Source organism: Nipponia nippon, unplaced genomic scaffold, assembly GCF_047370975.1.
Source record: "Nipponia nippon isolate SJK-2023a ecotype South Korea unplaced genomic scaffold, ASM4737097v1 scaffold_5, whole genome shotgun sequence".
NCBI lineage: Eukaryota > Metazoa > Chordata > Aves > Pelecaniformes > Threskiornithidae > Nipponia > Nipponia nippon.
The window spans coordinates 40,907,634-40,929,334 of record NW_028262369.1 but is presented as its reverse complement, the minus strand read 5'-3'; the positions used below and the strand labels follow the sequence as shown (position 1 = coordinate 40,929,334).

At 40.2% G+C, this 21,701-nt stretch overlaps 1 protein-coding gene across 9 annotated transcripts in view; it reads left to right on the top strand.

Annotated features, from left to right (window-relative positions):
• DPYD (dihydropyrimidine dehydrogenase) overlaps window positions 1-21,701 on the top strand; it is a 362,954-nt gene that overhangs the window by 291,976 nt on the left and 49,277 nt on the right. For all 9 annotated transcript variants that reach the window (XM_087733357.1, XM_087733360.1, XM_087733362.1 and 6 more), the window contains 2 exons: window positions 2,195-2,337; window positions 21,376-21,555. In XM_087733357.1, the coding sequence (XP_087589483.1) occupies window positions 2,195-2,337; window positions 21,376-21,555 (323 nt within the window). The remainder of the gene's footprint in view (window positions 1-2,194; window positions 2,338-21,375; window positions 21,556-21,701) is intronic.

Genomic DNA, 21,701 nt, shown 5'->3' with positions numbered 1-21,701 from the left:
CTGTGCAGTCTCTGTTAAACTGGCAAGAAGTATCTGTGTAAAGCCTGTGAGCAGTCCTGATCCCTAACATGGGCATGGAAGAACATCCAGTGTGTCTTGATGGCAGGTGAAAGAGTCTGTCTGATCAGATAGTGAGTCTTCTGGTTTTTGCTCAGGTGCAGAGATCAGCTATTGAAGAAGGAGGAGGCGTTGTATTAAGTACACAATGAGAAGGTGTCTATCCTGAGGCAGCCCAAGTTGTCACTGCCCAAGAAGATAATTTTGTGCTGAATCCAGAGCAGGTGTCAATAGATACTGCATAGCTGAGCTTTTGGGTGTGAATGTGTTTAATACTGATGGCCCAAGGTCTCCTGTGAATTCAGTGTTGTCTGTCAGGGTTACAGTGAGGGGCAGTGGTATGTTGCAAAAGGCAATGTGAGCTGAAGACAGAGTATTTTTAATGGTTAAGACAAACCAAATTTCAGTTTTCTGTAATGGAAAATTAGCTTGAAAAAACAGCTCCTTGACAAAGTGAGAGTACAGCTGCCCTGTTTAAAGCAAAACACGGCAGGTTTTGTGACCTGAACTTGTGTGGCATCATTCTCCTCAATGACCCTTACAGCCAGACCAAAGAGGTCTTAGCTGGTGCACAAGAAAGGCAGAGGCTCTTTCTAGAGAGCAGAATGCTGAGCCAACAGTAGGTCCTACATGGAGATCAGTAAAACTCTGCCTGAGAGGAAGCGCTGATGGGGACACTGGAGGGAGGGTAGGTGCTGGACTCAGTGAGACAGGGCTGCTTGAAAAAAGCAACTTATCCTTTACTAAAGACTTTCTTAGATTAAAAATCCAGCCAGAAGACTGCAGTACTTCTGTCTCAGAAAGGGTAAAGAAAGAATGGCAAAACAGCTTGTTTGGGTTGAAGAAGTAATTTAGTCTGAAGGACATGAGGATGCTGGTCAGGCAGAGGTGTGGCGATGCAGTGGCTACTGTTTCCGCATGGGCTCTTTTCCCACACTTCCTAATTGTGGTTTCTTCTTCCTCTTGCTTTGTTCATTGCATTGGTTTTATTTCTTTCTTGCCTTTTGGTTATTTGCTCTTGCAGAAGGTCAAAGATTTAAAGATTATAAAAATACCCATGGAGGCTGTGCATCATGTCACGGTATTTCCCCAAGTTACCTAATACAGTGCAAAAAAAAAAAAAAAAACCCAAACATTTCTAGCACTTCCTTGTGTAGGTTGACAGCCAGCCAGTTCCTCTGGGAGAGATTTGTCCCTCCATTACACTGCTGTATCACTGTTGTCCAATGATAACATAAAATTATCCTAAAGGTTCTCTAAATTAAGTAGAAATTTTAAGAATACGGGAGTTACCTAGAGAAATTGCAACTAGCCTAAAAAATAAATAACTGAAAGTGTCAGCTGTCTATGCTATCCATCATTTAATAAGCAGCATCTGTATGCATATTTTAAATACTTGCATGCCATCAATAGGATGCAGCCAAAGCAGATGCATTGCAGACACAGTGTATTGAGACTTTAATCATAATTCCTCCAAATGTAGCAGGGAGTTGTCTGACTCAGCCTCTTTATACCATTTGAAAATGCAAGCTCTAGTCTTGGAGATACAACCATAAATGAATATACTTTATTCTTTTGAGCTTCTGACTATCATGTTAATAGTTAAAGGGGGCTTACTTAAAGGATTATCCAAATCTACAGACATCCAAAGAGGAAGCATATTAAGTAATATATGAAATGTCAAGTGCAGTGAAATGGCACTTTTAAACAATTTTTAGTCAGACATAAATAAATGAGATGTTCCCTCTTACTTGAACAACATCTATGTTCAAAAAATCAACCTGGTTCTTTGTGTAGAAACATAGATCTCTTTGTCTACAGTGTACTGTACGGTAAAGTATTGCTTTCTGTCTCAGACATTGTTAGTCTTTGTTCTGAGCATCAGCTAAAGTGTTCAAGCCAGCTTGGCAATGTTTATCTAAATGTTTCTGCATTTTTTTTTTTATTTCAGCCAAATTCATAATACTTTACAAGTATTGATGCCACTTGAAACCCACTTGGTGTCAATTTATAAATGAATATAACCTCTGCATCTCAGAATTTGATGTTAGTTCCTGATGTTCCTACCATCAGGGATGTGCAAGTTACATGAGGGTGTGTTCTGATGTTGCTAACAAAACGTTCCGGTTTTCTGCAGGAAATGCCATTAGGCCCATCGCCCTCCGCGCAGTGTCTGCCATAGCCCGTGCTCTCCCAGGATTTCCCATCTTAGCAACTGGAGGCATTGATTCTGCTGAAAGTGGGCTCCAGTTTCTGCACAGCGGGGCTTCTGTTTTACAGGTACCTTTTCTTTCTTTAAAACATTAAAAATAAAATAACTGTAATTAAAACCATAATGTATCTTCCTTTCAAACATTAGCATAGTGGGGGTTTTATACCACTGAAAGGAATTTTCGTGGTTTTAGCTTCATGCTTCTTGCTAAGAGACATTCATTTCAGATGGAGGAGAAGGAGGAGTTGCCAAAATAAGACTTTGGGTGTCCCAATACCGATCTGGGAAAAGGCTAGCCAGGAGTATGTTATCACTTTTTTTCTCTGACCTGTAGGATTTAAACTTTAAACGTCTCTCCCTTGTCATACAAACAAGGTTGACACAGAGTTAAGCTTGAGCTACCTGATCTTCCTTTATTCTCGGATTTGTCTTCTGCAAAGAGCCTTTTCAAGGGGAGAGGGATTTCAAAGAGCACTACTTTGGTCCCACTGAAGCCAGTTTAAAGTATCTTGTGTTTATCCAGGCATCTGTGTCCCTTAAGCATGCTTATTGGAACAGGAGGTGCAGAGCTGTACCTCCTGCATATGGTGCTGGCATCGCAGCCCATTGCATTGGAGTGAGGTGTTGGACTGCATGCAATAGTTGAGGCTGTTTACATTGCCTGATGGGTTGTTTTGAGGTCCTGCCCAGACTGGCATGGTCAGTTAGTCCTTGTCATGGAAGGAAGCCTTGGTGGCCTGTTATGGGCACCAGGAAATTGGCTGGAAATCAGCCCCTTACCTGCTCATGTATGTAGGCATGTCAGGGCACTGTTGCAGCATATATGTTAGAATGGCTGATAAGGAGCAGGTGGTGATTATGTTATATTATTCCATTGTATATTGTTACATTCTGGTAGATACTCATCCTCTTTATCTGTAGTTCCCATCATAGACAACAGCAGCTGTGGATCCTGTGGATATCAGCTTTGTGTCACTCCATGGGATGACTGGAGTGGTTTCACTCCCACAATTCACTTTGACATTAAAATTAGATTCTGTGTGACCAGCCTTTCTGCACAGCTATGGCGACTGCTGAGATTAGTCATTTGCTTGCTATGTTTCAGAAAAAAAAAAATAGGCCAACTCAGTGGTTTGGTTTGGTTGGGTTTTTTAATGCATATCAAAGTTAGCATCTCTGGGAGCTGAAGTAGAAAGCTACTGCATTTTTATAGACTTACTATGTTCTTTGGATTTATTAATACTTTTTCCTATTTTTTTTAGTTTGTATTAGAATGTTTCAAACTCTTCTTTTCCTGTGGACAGGCAAAAGATCTACCTTTCTTACACAATGGTCTGAGAGTTTCTTCCACATAAATACTAAGTAACGGTACCAATTACAGAGCAGCAATTGTCTACAAAAAAGTAGGATTGGCAAGGGAATGTTTTTAGTGCTGTAGATGCATTTCATTTGTTATTGCTAATAGAGCTGCAGTTTCGATGGTTTTGTCTGTAACAATGTTACGTGATCTGAACCAGGCAGGGTGGAATGATTTTCTGTTCTATGTCCGCTGTATCTGTTTCTGGATGACTGAAAATGAACTTTTTAATGTCATGTATGCACTTTTCCTTTACATAGACTGTGTAGCTGTTTATTTTTTATTATTTCTTTTCTTTTTTGTTGGTTTGCAAATGGTAATGGGAAATTCTGAAATATAATTTAACGCAGACATCCCAGTCAGTGCTCAAGAGAAGGAATACTGGATTTACAAAACATTAATTGTTGTTTTCTTTTTAGTAATAATCAAGTTCTCTGGAACTGGCTTCCAGAAATGACTGGGATCTATACTGGTCTTCTGCCCTTTACAGAACAATTTCTCTTTTCAACAGCTTTTTCCCAGAGATGGTGAAAAACTCTTTTCTTGTCCTTAGGCTTCACCAGTTTAACTTAAATCATGTCTAGAACTGATTTTAAATTCCTCTGGATCAAACCTATCCTCAGTTTGAATGGCTTATTTCTGTTTCACTAAATTAGGGAAGTCATTTAAACTAATCTAAGATAAATGGATTCTAAAGCTGCTGTGTAGGTAAGGGTCTCAACTAGTTCAATTACATTTATTTAAAAATAAGCCTTTAGTAAACTTCATGCAAGATTGTGAGTACAGGCCATAAGTCTTTCCCTCATCTTGGGAAAGGCAAATGGAAGGAGACGGAAACAAGTAATCCCTATAGACAGTCTTACAAGAAATACACTTGACCAGGACTAGACTGAAAGTTTTATTTGCTGCTGAGGAAAGATACATTGTGATAGACAGAAGAAGACAGCCTCATCTTCATAGGTCATCTGTGGAACTTAATTAGGATTATGAGAATAATTGCCGTTGTTTTCCTTCTTAACAGAGTCGTACAGATAGCCGGCTAATATACTTTTCCCTGAATCCCAATCTCTCTCTCACGTCCTTGGTATCCAATGACCAAGTTGTTCCTTCTTCGACAGTCAAAGCCTCTGTTGCTTATCATAATAGCTTTGACAGTTCACTTCTGCTTTCTCAGTACCAAAATGCAGAGCAACTACAGAATGTGGAGATAACATCAAATAAAGTCATCTACTGAATGATTCAGTGTGTTAAGATTCACTACATAGCAAATCCCTGAGTTAAGTAGGTAGAAGCCAGGACTGTGCTGGGGGAATTATATATGCGTCCCATAGCCTTATCTTAAATATCTGCTTTGGACACTGCTGGAGATGGTGCTGAATAGACACTTTGACTGACACATTATTGCACATTTTGTGATCTTACGTCACATATCCAAAACCACAAGGACACCTTATGACTGATTCAGAGGCAGAAAGCAAGCAGCCTGGGCTTTGGCAGTGCTGGAGTGAGCTCTGTGCTCAGCTGTGCCAAATGAGCAGTGGTCTCAAAACCTGGGAGTGGGTACTGCCACTGCTATCACTGCCCTGTTACACAAAATAGTGTGTGGATGTTTCCTCTTTAGCAGTATTCTGAAAGGTTAGGGAACGTCAGTTCATCCAGCATTAAACGCAGTCTCATACCACTTGGTCATTGGGCTTCCCTTCATTTTGCCTACACAAGAGTCCTGCGTCTTCTCTGCCGTGAACGTTCATGGGCTAAGATAATACGACGGCTTTGTGTGAGTTGATTTAATCGCAGTGTGGCGTATCTCTTAGAGAAGAGGTTTATGAATAATAAATGTACCTCCATTAAAAGCAAGATCAGGTTTTCCTCTGGAGCTGTTTCACCTACAATCAGTTCTCCATTATTTTTTCCAATTGCTTTTATTTTTAAAATGTGGGGATTTATATTCCATTTAGGAAATCATCATACGCAGGAATGCAAGTCAGGAGTCAGGTGGTAAGCCATATTTTGATATATCCTATGACCACCTCAAGCAGTATTAAGCAGGTATATTAGGGAATGGTTTGGGGAGAGAGTTTCAGTATTCAAAGTGTGTTCTGTCCCCTCCTTTAGAAGATGGAGGGCAACATCTTAGTGTCGTTACTGGCAAAAAGTTCATGTGTAAGAAAGTTTTGCAGCAGGTATAGAAAACAAACTGGATCATTGCAGTCAGTAGCAGCTGGGCTTAACATTTTTTACAGAAATTTAACAGAGCATTCTTCCAATTTGTGGAATTCAGAAACAGTTGCAAAAAGACCCCACTTGTTTTTTAATTTTTCATTAAAAATCTTGAAACATTTAAATCATTCTTCAGCTGATTCCATAGCACTATACTTTTTTGTAACATACCCAAATCCACCAATCCCTTTTCAGTACAGGCACAAAATTAAAAAAAATAAAAACTTTATTTATGGAGATAATCCTGCACTCATTGCATACCAAAAGCTCCAGAAATGCCTAGCTGCATCTTTCTGAGGTACAGTTCATTACTATAGGCTTCCAGTGAGGCTGAAGTATTTTTTTTTAATTTAAGTAAGCTTTTTTTTAAAGCTCAAATTTATCAAAATAAGAGGTATATTGGATTTTTTTTGCATCTTTTGCATCATGTGTGTGATTTACCATGTCACATTGATGGTTTCTTAGATTTTTGCAAGGCTTTGAGAGAGACATACATTTTTCAAAGTCATCTCGCTGTAGGAAATTAAAAATGGAGACAATTATAGAAAATTCCAGTGGAAAGAGAAAATGCATTATGGAAAAAGCAATAAAAGCGTAAAAATATTAAAGTAAAAATCACTTCACAGTAGCCTGTATGATTCAATTGTAGATCGATATTGTGTAGTTAATGCATTAGCAGTAGAGCATTAATTTGCAATTACCGCAGGTGATCTGATCCTCTGTGTTCTGTCCATTGACATAAATGACCTTTTGTTGAAAGAGATTCTGTAGTCATTATTTCTAGCAGATGTAGCAAAAAAAAAGGTAGAACAAAGGGATACTTTCTGAAGGTATACTCGTTTCATGGTAGAGTCTCTTAACATTATATTCTGGTATGGAATACTTCTGTTAATCTCAAATATTGGCCATTAACGTGTAAAGAATATGGGTTCCTTTCCAAACAAATTTCGTTTCATACAGAGTATGGAGGTCACGCATGTCCCCTGCTGCTCCACATGGACGTCTGTAAGGCTCTCTACATAGCAATGATTTAAAATCCACCCATATAGAGCTGCTTCCCAGCAGGGCAGCCTGTAGCTTTGCCCTGAGCCCTGTTTCAGACCCACCTTCACCCATCTCCGTCTCCCGCTTGCCCTGGACGGGATGTAGTACCTTGCAGTCCTGTTGCTACAGGCACTGTGCTCTCATCCTCACCATGTCGTATTCAGCCCGTGTACCCCTTCTGCCTTCGGGCCTTGCACCATGACCCTCCTCATCTCTCAGGCAAGGGAATAAGGTGGGAATATATCTTCTGCTGGATCTGCCCCGTGCCCTTCTCTCCTGCCCCACACCAGTTGTGTTTGAGACATCGGGGATCTGAGGAAGAACAAAACCATTCTGGAAGTTTGACAGCCCATGATAGGAAAGCAATAGCAATGTTTTTTGCCTTTGCAAGATAAAATCTCCCTCCAACACAGAATGCGGTTGTTTTTATGAGACTACTTGTGTTTTTTGTGATGTTTTCAAGGAGCATTCTTGTTGGTACCTCTTTGGAGCCAGAGTCTCAAGGGATTCAGGACAGTTTGATTATTATTTTTTCTTCAGCAGGCTTTTTGCTAAAGCATTTAGCTGAGGGATTTTTATAACAGCAGGATGGCCCTTTGTGTGTGAATAAACAAGCTTTTTCATCACAAAATAGTGGGACTTGAACTATGAGAGAGCATTGTTATTGTATTTGTGCAAATGTGAAACCCTGTGAGGAACCCTTCTACATGGTATAAAATGCCCTGAGTATCAGAAAATAAAAGCAAGGCTCTGAAAATATAATCACTGAAATGACAGGGAAAAAAAATATCAGTTCATAAACATTATGTCACATCTTAATGTTTAGATGCTACCATTTTCTCCACCCCAATCTCAAAAAAAAAACCCCGCAAAAACCTATGAAGTAAATGTACGCTGTAATCATTTATCATATTTTTCCCCATTTTTTTTAAATTAATTTTTATTAAGGTTCCTGATGCAATTTCTCTATGGTTTTTTTATGGCTACAGAACTGCAAAGGAGAGAGCTGCTTCTCCATGCACTTAATTAGTGTTCTTTTAAGCCCATTCCAGTGTCTGTTCAAGTCAGCGAAGACATTGCTGCTTGAGTTAAGTGAGGACTAGATGAGGCCAAAAAATTCTCATCCAGGAATTGTTGTTTATGCCATTTAATGGTATGGAGAGTGAAAAACTGAGAGAGATTGAAATCATGGGAGTGACAGAGCAGGGCAGTGATGGAGCAGGCCCTGTGTTTTATAATTCCAGGTTAAGTTTACACTGATGACACTTGCAAAAAATTTATTTTGTCTTGCAATGAATAGCAGTGATTTTGAATACAGAGGAAGGGTTCAGTCTTTCCTTGTGTCTAATCTCAGTTCTGCGAGGAGAACGAAGTCAGGTGGGTGGCTGCAAGTCTTAAACTGCAGGGTGCCGTTGGTGTGGCAGAGCAAGGCTGGTCTTTCCCTGCCTGCTCTCACCAAGAGCCCACCCTTCTTCGGCCTCCAGCCCATCCTTACACCAGCGCGTGGCGGGAACAGAAGCTGAAGGCTTTGCTTTCTGCCGGTCGGAGAGCGCTCTGTGAGCGGATAAGCCCGAGAACGGGCACACTTTGGCACGAGCAGGACACGGTGAAGTTTCTGACACAGGCTGTGTCTCAGGGGGTAGAAGAACAAAACCTTTCTGTACAAAGCTGTCCGTGATACAGAGAAGTTAAGATGTTGGAGCTAATTGTTCTCTCGCCAATTAAGTTGATGAGTGAAGAATAGATTGCGGATGCAGTAGCAGGCCACCAAAATGATACGAGATGAGATTCAAGGGATGGCTCTTTATATCTACCAACAATTTCAAGGAAAAAAAATACCACTTAAGGCAAAATGACTTTTCAGATGTAAGTTCTTTGATTGAGATAAATGTAGTCTCATGTAAAAATAGCAGGTTTTAGCCCATATTCCCAAAGAAACTCAATATGTGTTTGTATGTCCTTTTGCGTGTCCTCAGTCACATTTGAGCTTTGTGGCCATTTTCACTGAAATATGCCAGAAGATAGAAAGTATTTTGCTATAACAAGTTTTGAGAAAACAGAAAAGTCAGGCAGAGGAGAGAGCGTACCTGCATTCCTTCACCGTAAGCATGCACGCACCATGAGCTCACCTTTATTAGACCTCTGAGAATCCACATGGGACAGCGCTGTTAGGACTGTGTCAGCCACAGGAAAGGCTTTAATTGGCAGTCACACCTTATTAGACGTCAGAGAACCCAACCAGGAGACACAGAGCTGCTGGAAGCCAGGTATCATTAGCTCCGCTGCTCACAGAGCCATGCGCTTAAAAAAGTCTTCAATGGACGCAGCGCTGAATGGAGTGGCCCTTCTCTGCAGAGCTGAAATTTACAGTACGTGCAGAAACAAAAGAGGGAACAAAGTGCTGTTTGAACATGTCGACATAAAATCAAAAGAAAAGCAAATGTGAAAGAGAGAGGAGTTGGGACAGACATATTCAAGCGATCACTTCTGATAAACATTTCATTATTTTCTGCTTTTTTCTTAGCTCAGTGCTAATTACAGAAACTCAACCTGTTCTCAACTGTCTATCTGTCTTTGCTAATAAAAAAAGTCGTTAGAGGACTGCCACACTTGCTCCATTACAGATGATTGGGATGGAAATTGCTAATTGATAGTGAGAATTTTCTGTGAGAATTCCTTTTAATGGAAATTGGAATTTGTCAAACAAAAACAATCTAGAACGTTTTTTGGGTATAGTTGGAAAAAAATATCAAATTAGAACAGGTTTTCATTATTGAATTTTACATTTATTATCTTGCCACTTTTAATGAAAAGTTGCAATATTCAAATCAGCACATTGTAAAGTTGCGGACTGAACTCTAAGCTAATAATGCCTTTTATTTTGTGCAGTTTTGCAGTAGTTTTATGTTTTATTTGGAGCTGCTTAGGGGATTTATCTATTAGCTTTCCTTTATTTCTGCTCATTTCACCAGCTAGTAAATGAGGTCTGCATAGATAGGATTGTTATTTCATAAATTTGTAAGAACAAATTCAAGCTCATTCTATAACAACTGCTTTTTGTCATTCTAATAATGGATTCTCATGCAAAGTAGGTTTAACTATCACTGAATGGTAATAATTATTTAATAACAATTAGGTCTCAATTGAGCATCAGCTCAAATGCTCTCCTACACCAGTCACTCCCAGCCTCTGCAGAGGATTCGTTCTCTGCTCTTATCCCTGGGGACACTGAGCCTGCTTCTCTTTCCTCTTCTGCCCAGGTGCCTGCCCTGCTTCCCTGGGTCTGGTGACATAGGGACTTTAAGGGTTGAGGAGATGTGAGGAATAATTGCTTTGGCAACGTGCTCTCTCAGTCTCTCCCAAGGATCCACAATATTGCTTGTCTTTCGAAAACCTAGTACTGCTGCACCTATTTTTAGTGTGGATTCACACCACTGACGTGGATTCGTGCTGCTGCTATCTTATATGAACAAGCACAGAGCTGTCCTCCCTGTAGGTAAAACCACATGGTGTGAATTGACATCAAGTGAGTTTTGTTTAAAAGTTTACAAAGGAAAAGCAACATGGAGATGACTTTTCAAAAGACGCTCAGTTAAGTGTTGAAGAAATTGTGGGCAAGTTGTTTTACTCAGCTCAGGTTGCTTTCAGACACGAAGCTAGCTCTGTTGTAGACAGAGTTCCCCCTGTGTACCATTGTGGAGGTGACTGAAAATTGAATCTGAAAATGTACACAGCTCCTTGTTGGATATTGAAAATGTAAATAATAGGAAAGATAAGCACAGTGGAAATGCTGAGTTTCTTTTTTCGTTACTGCCATCTCCAATAATTACTTAGGGAATTTCCTGTGTTTTGTTTTAAATTATACGTATCGTAACTGCAGGGGACTTGTTTTCCAAAAAGGGAAAATGTAAAACATTCAGGATTGCAAAGCTCTGCTGTCAGAGAAGTTTTTCTCAGAAACATTATCGGTCATACAAAGGAAATACGTATGTAAGAAATTTTCCTTTTTGTATTGTAGCAGCTCAATTGAACTTTCAGTCCGAGGCTGTAGCTGGCAGTGAAATGAAGAAAGGGAGAGCAAGCAGTGGAGGAGGCTGTGCTTGGGGAAGGCACGGTCCTGGAGCCCACGGTCCCGGAGCCCACACTGGCACAGGCGTGCGCTGCCGTGCAGCTCGGCTCGGGCTCAGTGCAGGGCTAGCTGGAGTTTGGTGACCAATCTGCCAGTTTTCCCAGTGGGAGAAAAATCTTTTTTCTGCCCAGGAAGGAGGAAGCAATCTGGGAATATGAGCCCTGATGCCTTTTTGAAGTTTTTTTTCCTGCTACAACACAAGCCTCCTGACACAGCTTGATCTGGCTGGCGAGAGGTCCTTTTATCCAGGCAATTTGAATGAAAGAAACAAACAGAGAAACCATTTTTCTGAAGCTGGCAGTACGTTTAAGAAAGGGTTTAACTTCCTTCAATATCTGCGTTATGTCTTTGGTTTTCTTGCTGATATTTATTATTTGGACAGAGATAGGTAAAACAATCCCTAAGGAAATGTGGAAGTGGGTTTTTATCTCAGACACGAAGGACTCAGAGGGTCAGAACTATTTTATTCACATGAATCTCACTCTTCAATGGACACAGCAGCTGCTGCACAAATTCGTACAGGCAAGCTGATAAAGGATGAAAGTAATTTTAGCTGAAATAAAATGTGAGAGTACTAGAGGGAAAGACTCGCAAGGATGAGGGGTTAATCATTGCAGGACAGAACTGAGGTTCCAAAATGGAAAAATTGCTTTTCTGTTTGATTTTGAGAGGTCTGCAGCTTTCAAAATTCTGGTCACAGGAGGATGTCCCTCAGTAGATGGTTCTCATTAGAGTTTGTTGAAAACTTCTTTGAGGAAACTGTTTCTCATTGACAAATTTCATTTAATCAAAACAGATTTGGGTTCATGTCCCTGCTGTGTCTGATTCAGAGTGTCCTGGGATGAAGAATGCTGAAGCTTTACCCTGGATCCATTATGCATTAATGAACCTGAGTATTACCAATGGTCAGGAAATAGTGATTCTGTCATAGGGAAGTTTAAGGATGGAAAAGTTTTCCAGTTTAAACTGATAATCAAAATTCTAAAAATGTGTGGAATTAACACATTTAAAAAAATATATTATTTGGGTGACTCAAATCTTTGTTTCAATCATTTTGCAACATATTTTAGTTTTGACCTTTTCATTCCAATTAACTTGGATTGCAAATCAGACGTTTTCAAGTTAAATGGAGCCATTGCATTCCATGTTGTCAAACAGCACATATTGGTAATTCTGAAACTCTTTTCCACACGTTTTTCAGAACACGGTTCTTTTCTGAAAAGCGTGCTTTCCTAGAACCATGCTCACTTCTGACAAATATGCCTTTCCAAAAATGGAATAACGGACCAACTCCAGTCCAGAGAGGATGGCGTTCCTGTTGGTTAGCTCTCAGAAAACAAAATCTTAAAAACACTGCGAACTTCTGACTAAATGTATTATGTTACTTGAAGACTTATAACATCAAACCACCAGATCTGAGCAACTGAACTGATACCTGCTTTAGAAATATCTTTGGAGGAACTGGAGGATACAGCTCATGGAAATGGGACAAGTAAATCTACATCTACCTGACACAGCTGCTGATGCTGTACCAGCAGCTGCAGAACCACTGGGAGAACTGAAGGACTTCATTTTCCACGACAGTACTTGTAAGAGAGAGGCAAGACCTTTGGGTGTTAATAAATGAAATATGAAGTGATATTCAACATATATTTAAAGATAGTTGTAGAGCCTCTATATGTGATTGGACTGTTCATACAGGGGAGTTAGCTCATCTGCTTTCAAAGATACCTGTCATTTTGTAAATCTACAATACAATGATACAATTTGCTATAGATGGCTGATTATGAGGCTGTTTCCCACACTCCTCAATGCTCAAGGCATGCGGAATCATGTTTGTTAGGAAAGATGATCACGATCAGCACTTTTATCAGTGTGTGTGCCCACCTACTGCATAAAGGTCCACTTTGTAGTTCCAAGAACTGACAGAATGCTTTAGTGAGATAAGGAAATACAACCATTCCTCTAGGGGTAGTTGACAGGGGAAAAAAACCCAATTACTTCAGGGAGCCTTCTGAAAATTCTTGATTTTTTTCCCGCATTTCCCCTCTCAAAGACACGGGATATAAAATTGCATCATTCAGGATACTTTGATAAGTACCAGTTTCCCCACTCCCAAACACCCAGTTTAGCTGTTTAGATCAAAGATACATTAATTGGCAGAGCAGAACTTAAGGGGAGGAAAAATACATTTGAGTAGGCTAGGAATTAATGCATCGGATAAGATTCCTAAAGGATCCCTTACAGTGCTCTTATCCCCTGTGGTGCCCTCGTCTGATGAGTGGCTAATGGATTCTAGACTTTTTTCTCCTTCTTCGTTGTTGGCCACTCACTGTTGCCCAAGGTTGCTGGAGTGCAATACACGAACAAGGTCTATCTTTCATCCCTAAAAATCAGGTACCTTGGGGTCTCTGTGCCAGTGGGAATAACCGTCACCGTGGTGCTGGGGAGGCTTTTCATTACAGCCTGTCTCAGGAGGCTGCTGGGGCTTCAACACAAGCTGTGTGGCTCTTCTTGCCATCCAGCTGCTGCATCCTTATTTCCTTACCTGTGGTCCCTGCCTCAATGCTCCCTAAAGGTCAGCTCAGCTCTGCTCAACACCGTGTCAGCATTATGTTGCCCTGTTGTAGAGAGGATCCAAGCTCTACAGGAGATAGACCTCTTATCTTGCAAGCTTGTCTTGAGTGGGCTGGAGACCTTTTTCTCCTTTTAACTCATTTTGAGCTCCATTACTTACTGACATTAGCCTGTACTTCTGATTAGACTGACGGTGTACCTCCAGCTTGTCTGATGAACTCACTTGAGGTATAACAAAATAACTGAAATACTTGATTACTGACACCCGCATGACATCGGACCATCCAGTCATTTTTTTTAATATAGATTCCTATGTGAATGGTTGCCTACTCTGCAGACCCTGGAGTTGTTAGCATCTTCGAATCTTTCTTCTGTGTGTTGCCCCTCAGGTGTCACTAGTAAGTCCTTAGGACTTCTATTCTAGGACTCAGTAAAAAAGATTATGTGGTTTTTTCCCATAATTCAGACAATTTATAGATGTAATATTTGAGTCCTTCAAACTGAAAGCTGTACTAGACTTTGGAACAAATAGTAGTTCATTAGTTCATGTATATTAGCTCGATTCTAATGTTTTAAAAAGGCTATCAGCTATCATCCAAATCGGTTTTACATCTTGATCCAGTATCTGAAGCCTTGTTAAGCAACATCCCATCTGCTAACCTATATCTCTAGAGTCATTTAAGCAGCTAATGTGAATGAATCAAATCATTCCATCTGTACTGTATCAATATTTGGGAAGCTTTTTCTTACTTACAAATTTGTTCTTTAAAACAAAGAATCTCATTTTTTTCCAGAGAGTGCACCACATTGTCTGATAATCCACTTTCCCTAATGTTCTTAATCCTACAACCCTCTAGCAAAAGTAATAATTGCTGATAGAAAGTATAATTTAGGCTACGTATTTAATGTACTGGTAAGTCAGTGTTCAACGAGACATGAGGAGGAGGAGCCATCGTTATACAGGCAGCCTTTCCATAGACATTGGTATCCTGAAGGCTGTAAGCACAGAAACCCCTCTCAGAGGAGATTTTATTTGTCTGCTTACTCTCACATCGCAGCTCTTGCCACGTTATTATGAGTACTGTGTCAGACAACCAATGCTGTGTGTATGCTTTTTACATTGTAGATCTGGGCACATCTAAATCATTGTACAGGGGCTAGAAAACATACATTTTCATTTCCATAAGGAAGAGCAATGCAGCATATAGATTGCAGGGCCCAGAAAGATCTCCCTTTAGTTGAGTCAATTTTTGCAAGTTGCTTTTGAGAATAAATTTTAAATTGTATGTATGCCTTACCCAGATTACAATCATGCTCTTGCCCACTACAATAAAATTAATTTTCTTAGGGCTGTCGATTCATATGGATACCGAGATGGACACAAATAGAATCCTTCCTGAAGCATCTTGCATTCATTTTCAACTTCAGTCTTTTTCCACCAGAATCTTAATCAATAGACACTAATCAAAAAAGCAGTAGCCTGAACTATACATTGAAAAACAGCTTAGAGTAATTCATAAATGTTTCTCTAACAGGAAGGTGGATTTATGTCTTCCATTCTTATCAGGAAGAATTTTTAATAGAAAAAGAAAGCTTCTATAAAAGGATGGTAAATAATGCTAAAATTGAAAATATATTATAATATAAAATCAAAACAGTAAATCTTTTGCTTACCATTTGGGCATATCAGTAAAAATATTTCAAAGAAAGTCAACCAAATTAATGGAAAAGCAAAATTGTTAATCCATTGTAAAACCTCTCACAGGTATCTCAGAGGAATAATAGTTGTTTATCCCCTTGCTATGGTAAGAATATTAGAAACTGTGAAGTCAAAGGCCAATTTCCTAATCGGATGGCATTTTGAGAGCTATTTTATTTAGAGATCCTATGCAGTTTAGAACCAAAGCTGAAATAAGTCTCCATCTTCTGGGGAAGCAAGATGGCATTCTGCTAAATGCTAGAATTTTATCATTTGAAGAGAAAAAAAAAAAGCAAAAAGAAAGCAGCCAGTGAGACCTAAGAATATAAAAGCATTTGAGATCTCAGAAGGAGTTTAAATCAATGCACTGCTACAGTTACAGCACAGATGAAAGAGCCTGCTGTCTCAATTGCCAGGAAACTACTTAGAAACTCTCACTTTGATATTTTATTTTTTTTTGGTAGTCCGTTACATTACCACTAAATGCAATATATGGGGACATTGCTGCTTTGATGTTGTACAGCTACAACAAATGGAAACTAATATGGTAGAACAGTCAAGCTATGTGATTTGCGTTTGTATATACAAATACCTACCCATCAATCTTCTTACTTCTAGACTGTATATCACTGCCACCCATCTGCCTCCTTACTGTTACTTCTGTTTTCATAAAAATGACAATTATTTTACACCCATATTCTGAAGACAGAAACATATATTTTGGAGGGGTGTAAAAATCAAAATTTTCTCCAAGCTATTGTCTCCTACCACAAATTCATTCTTGGCAAAGGGTTTTAATAGTGCTTGAGACAGTTTCGAATAGGAGCACGACTGCTGCCAGACATTGCAGCATTCTTGTTCTCACAGATCTAGTCACACCAAGAACACTTACATTTCTTGCAAGGCAACATGTTATTAAACAGGCTAGATTCTCCGACCTGCTCCAGTCTTTTGCAGTGAACCAGCAGTACATGAGATTATAAACACACTACCTCTTGTTAGTTGAAAGTAGTGTAGGGAGGAACTGATACAAACATGTCTAGATCTGCATCTCCTCTGCCACCTTTGCTGAAATCCCTGCTATTGATGGAACAGAAAGAATGCAGGTGGGGACAGGGGTCCATTTTTGGTACCATCTTCCCCACCATCACCTGTGCAGCTGGGATTTCACCATATAATAATGAGTTTTTGTAAAAACTGAAGGTTGTGGGGTAAAGGAGAGTAGATAGAATAATGCCTGAAGAGGAGTGCATTGTTTCATCCTTGTAATGTTACAGAAAATATTTTCTCCTCTGCAACATCCCCCAATGGGAAAATGCAAGGACAACACTGACTAAGAATTCCTTTAGTGGGTGATCTGTCTGGAAATGCCTCAGCCACTTTGTCCAGGCTCTGCACAGATGGCACAGGTCTTCCACACAGTCCCCCAGAATATGCCAAAGTTTGGGCAGGAACCACGTCCATTTTTGTAGAGTGAAACAAAAATAAAATGCAACATCTGGGTATTTTTCCCGTTGCTCCTAGAAACATAGACTATGGACAAAACCTGAAAGGTCTTACACAAACACAGCTCTCGGTAAATGGTGCAGGGGATTTGCCTTAGTAAAGACTTCAGAAATTGGCATGTCTTTGTTGTGTAGTGATTCTGCTAAAAGCAAAGGCATTTACAGTGTTTTATAACTGGTGTGGTAGTACCTGTCACCAGTAATGAACTTTTTCTTCAAAATATGTAAATTAAAAGTTTCAGATTGATGTGAATGATTAATAACAATCATGTAACCTGTAAAATTTTTTTTACACAATAATAATCTCCTGACAATTTACTCCAGTTCCTCAAGTAAGATTTGTAATGGCTCTAGACCCTTTGACAAAGTTAGACTCAGTATTTATATTTATTTAGTAATAGAGTAGGCAGGTCATTTCTTAATGCAAGGCATCAGCAGGGACCTTTGCATGCCTCTCCCATCATTGCATTTTGCAGAACAGTTTTATTTAGAGCCTTAGCCTGTGATTCATTTCACATTCCCATTCCCCAATGAGATAATTTGTTGTATGTTTGATTTACCAGGAGCAAAGCAGGCATTGTGTCTTTTAGTATCTCAGACATGTCTGTATAGATTAGAATTGTAACCTACAGTTGCAACTTATACTGAACAGTTTTAGATTTCAGAATACTGAGAGCACCATATAATTGATCATACATAGCATGTTGGCCTGCTTGTCTCTTTTGGGACGTAAGGGGCAATCATTGGAGTCTGGATCTGGGGAAGAGGGGAGGAGGTCAGATGTTAAAAATGAAATTGTAGCAGTTCTACTGCCAAGGCAGAGCAGGGCAATGCAGCAAAACCAAGCTTGTGGAAAATTATCTCCCTGTATATTAGTGCAATATGAATAATATACGTTACCTTTCTAAGCAGGAAAAATGTAGCACCTTCCTCTTCTAGCCCAAGTTCTAGTCCAAAGCTAGAGACAAGCACAAGCAAGGCAGCAAGACAGCACTTGCCAGCAGGACAGCTAACAGCTTCCTGTGATCTGCACCTCGCTCTGTCCCATAGGCCTGTCTCTCATCTTCCAAAGAAGAAGAAGCTACTTTCTACCTAAATGTTTCAGGTGAAAGCCTGGGTCAGTGAACAGTTGAATGTTAATTTACTCATAAAACAGATTCACTTGGATTATTTAGGATCAAGGAGTATTAAACAGGTGCCATCTCTGCCACGCAAAGTCCCAGCACTGCTGCTTGCCAGAACCTGGGCTGATAAACCACATGAGCAACCCATCCACACTCGCTCCGTTTCTTACGCTCGTCCAGAAGTGGCTTCTGCTGGCCACAGGATACAGACTGCTGGTCTGGCACAATGGGACCATCTGTATGTTCTCAGTTATGAAGTTACATTTTTGTTCACGCTTTTGCTTCAGGATCTAAAGGAAGCGCATTCCGCTGTGTTTGGTTGGTAAAAGCATGATGCTGAGGAGAGGAGCTGAGCGGGCAGGGCTGGTTGCGGTTCAGTTTCATGCTGCTGCTCCGCTCGGTGTGCAAGACGTGGGCAGCAGTTGTTACAGCAGCACCCTGCTTGCCTTTATCTCCTGTTGAGGTGGTTTAATAAGACATTAAATGAGAGGTGGTAGCAACCAAAAGGTAGTTCCATTTTAAGTATGGCCATAGCTGGACTGCTCTTCCTTCTCTTCACACCCGTAAAATGAGATACCAGCAGAAGAGAGGGTTCAACGTTTAGCTTTGCAAGGGAGGGGAACCGTGCCTGTTCCCAGTGCAAGCAGCAGGAGCGAAGCGGAGGCATTAATGATGTGTGGAGACGGGTCGGTTCAGTTCTGCAATTTTTCCGGATGCGTGACTTTGAGTCTCACCTGCTCTATTGCCCTGCCACTTCTCTTGTGCTGAAAAGAGGGCACAGTGTCATTTAAACTGGTGATTCAGAAGCAGCCAGGTATGATGCTAAAAACCTCTCTCTGTGGTGTAGAAATTGTCATGGCTGATGGGTCAGGGTGACCTTTTATCTCAACTTTGTTCACACCTTTTAAAATGCAGCAAAGGCTTCTACATTGATTCATGGAAGATACTGTAAGCCTAAACCACAAATCTCACCATCTGATGTGTGCAACATAAGAAATTTCAAAGCTCAGAATGTTTTTGCATTTGCGAAAAACAAGGCAAAACTATTTCTGTTGGTTTTGTATGCGTTAATGTTTGAATCTCGCTTGTTCTAGGAAAGGCCCATAAACATAAGCACTTGCTTTTATCACAGTGAAATCAGTGAAAGGCATATCTTTGGTTAATTATCGGCACCATTGGGCATCATAGTCATATGGCTTCTACGGAAGAGAAGGATTGTCTGAAACCACTTGCTAATTCTGTTTCTAAGTCTTTCTACTTCAGATAACATTTTTCTTTAGTGCAGAGATTTACATTTTTCTTAAAAAATTGCCTTTTGCCTTTGGTTCTGGAACCTACTTGGCTTTCCAGGGAAGGCAAACAGTGCACTGCACATAGACTCACAGGGATCAAATGTTAGCTCTTAGTGTGATATCATCTTCTGCACATTTTTATATTATTGCAGTTCATAACGCTGCACCACAAGATGGAAAACAGTAAAAGCCTCTTTATTTATAAGGTTATTACAGGTATCCTCCAGTGTATCTCATGTGTATACATCCTGTCAAAATATTTCAGGATTTTGACAACAGTGCCTGAACTTGTTTCAAGTGATATGACATGGCTTTTAACTGTATTTTTTTACAGTTTTAGTATTTTTAAGAATAGCTAATAAAAGTGTTACCCATGCACTACAAAAATAGAGAATCCCTTGGTGAACAAAAAGGTTTAAATAAGCATCGATTGAGTTTTGCAGTTAAATAACCTGTACAGGAAATTATTATGATGTTCTCTATAATTGCTCTCGAAAAAAAAAAAGTCTTGAAGTCTATGGAAGGCGTAACAGACCTAATTAATGCCCACACCGTTTCTCCAGAGAAACAGACTTTGTGTAATGTAAATGCGCTACATAGAAAATGTTCTTGTGCTTATTTTATAGTTTGCCCTTATTTTTCCCTTGTACAGATGTAGCGTATGGTATTTTACAATGTGATGTGTACCTGTCTTCAGAATTGCAAGTCGTATTATCATTTCTGAAACATGAACAATAATTAAATATTTCCTGTATTTTTTAAGTGTTGATATCAATTACGATCCAAGGTGTGTTTTCATGTCCAAGGAGTGTGGATGTGTTTGTGCACGTGCATACATTCATGTTCTAAAATAGGTGGCTATTTCATTGTTGCGTTCATTATGTATGTAAGTAAGTGCAGGTATTATCAGGAGCATTCGTTTTAGATTTTAGAATAAAAGCTGAATCAGAGACGGAAAACACTGACACATCTGGAATTTCAGAGCATTTCCAGGGACTGGCAATTAATGGTACTCAACCAACCCTGCACCTCGTCACTGATGGGTGATTAGAGTTTAGCTAATGAGAAGGTGTTCAGAGAAGAGCCAGGGATTTTTTATTCACTTGTCAGTTTGGTTGGGGATCTCTGTGGGTTTAAATCTGAGTTGATATCCACAAAGTGGTCCAGAATAATCCATGTAAATGGTCAGACTATTCTCTGCTGTCAGTAGTTTTGTGCTTACATGTTAAGCTCTGCAGGGCAGGGATCATTGCTTTATATGTTTATAAAGCTATATTGCTACCTGTGTTTCTAAAGTATCTGAAATAAAGTGGCCTGGCCTCCCAGTGCCACTGAATGGCAAATGGTGATTAGCAGAAGGGGACCTGGCAATGCTCACCCATACTAACAGGTCACCTTAATGGGTGCTGTTTGCTGAGACACTTTCGTTGGAGCCAGATTCTTCTCAGAGGTATCCAGTGAAAGGACAAGAGGCAATGGGCACAAACTGGAACACAGGAAATTCTGTTTAAATATAAGAAAAAGCTGCAAGGGAGATTGAACGCTGGACCAGGTTCCCCAGAGAGGTTGTGTGGTCTCTGTCTTTGGAGATATTCAAACCCCAACTGGACACGGTCTTGGGTAGCCTCCTCTAGTTGACCCTTCTCTGAGCTGGGAGGTTGGACAAGACAATCTCTAGAGATGCCTTGCAACCTCAGCAAGTCTGTGGTTCTGTGATTTGCTTCACTGGCACCTAACTGGATGTGTCTGTGCTTCCTGAACAGAGCAGGCTGGGGAATACCACTGTCTGTCTGCAGGCAAAGGTCTGAGCATCACTGGTGCTTTACCAGTGTGCTTGGCATGCTTAGCATCAGCACCCCAGAAGGCACACGTGTGGCTGGGCTTGCAGGCTTATTTCTGAACAGCCTTCAGGTCTGGTCTAAGGGCTGCCGTTAGGAAACCTAGGCATAACTAGTGTTGTTGAGTCCATTTCTTTCCTGAACTGCAGTGGTGGTATCATGACATAGGATTAAGCAGCCAGTTAATATCCTGAATTCTTGTAATTCTTTCCCAGTGAAGTTGCAGGAAGGGTCATCTGATAATCAGTAAGTTCAAAGAGCTTGCTAATTCCATATGCTTCTCTGCCAGGATGTTGCTGATAACTGACTTACATTTCGTAGGTGTGCAGTGCAATCCAGAATCAAGATTTCACTGTTATTGATGACTACTGCACTGGACTGCGAGCTCTTCTTTACCTGAAAAGCATTGAGGAACTTGAAGACTGGAATGGACAGAGTCCAGCAACCATGCAGCATCAGAAAGGAAAACCAGTACATAGAATTGCTGATCTGATGGGAAAGGTATGTTGTTTCATTGCCATTCCTGTATAATGACACTATGTCTTGGCTTTGAATGCAATTCCATAATCCTTGTATGCAGTTTCTGCTACTTACCTTGGTTAACCACGGCCGCTGTCACAATTAGTCACCCAATCTTTTTTCTTCTG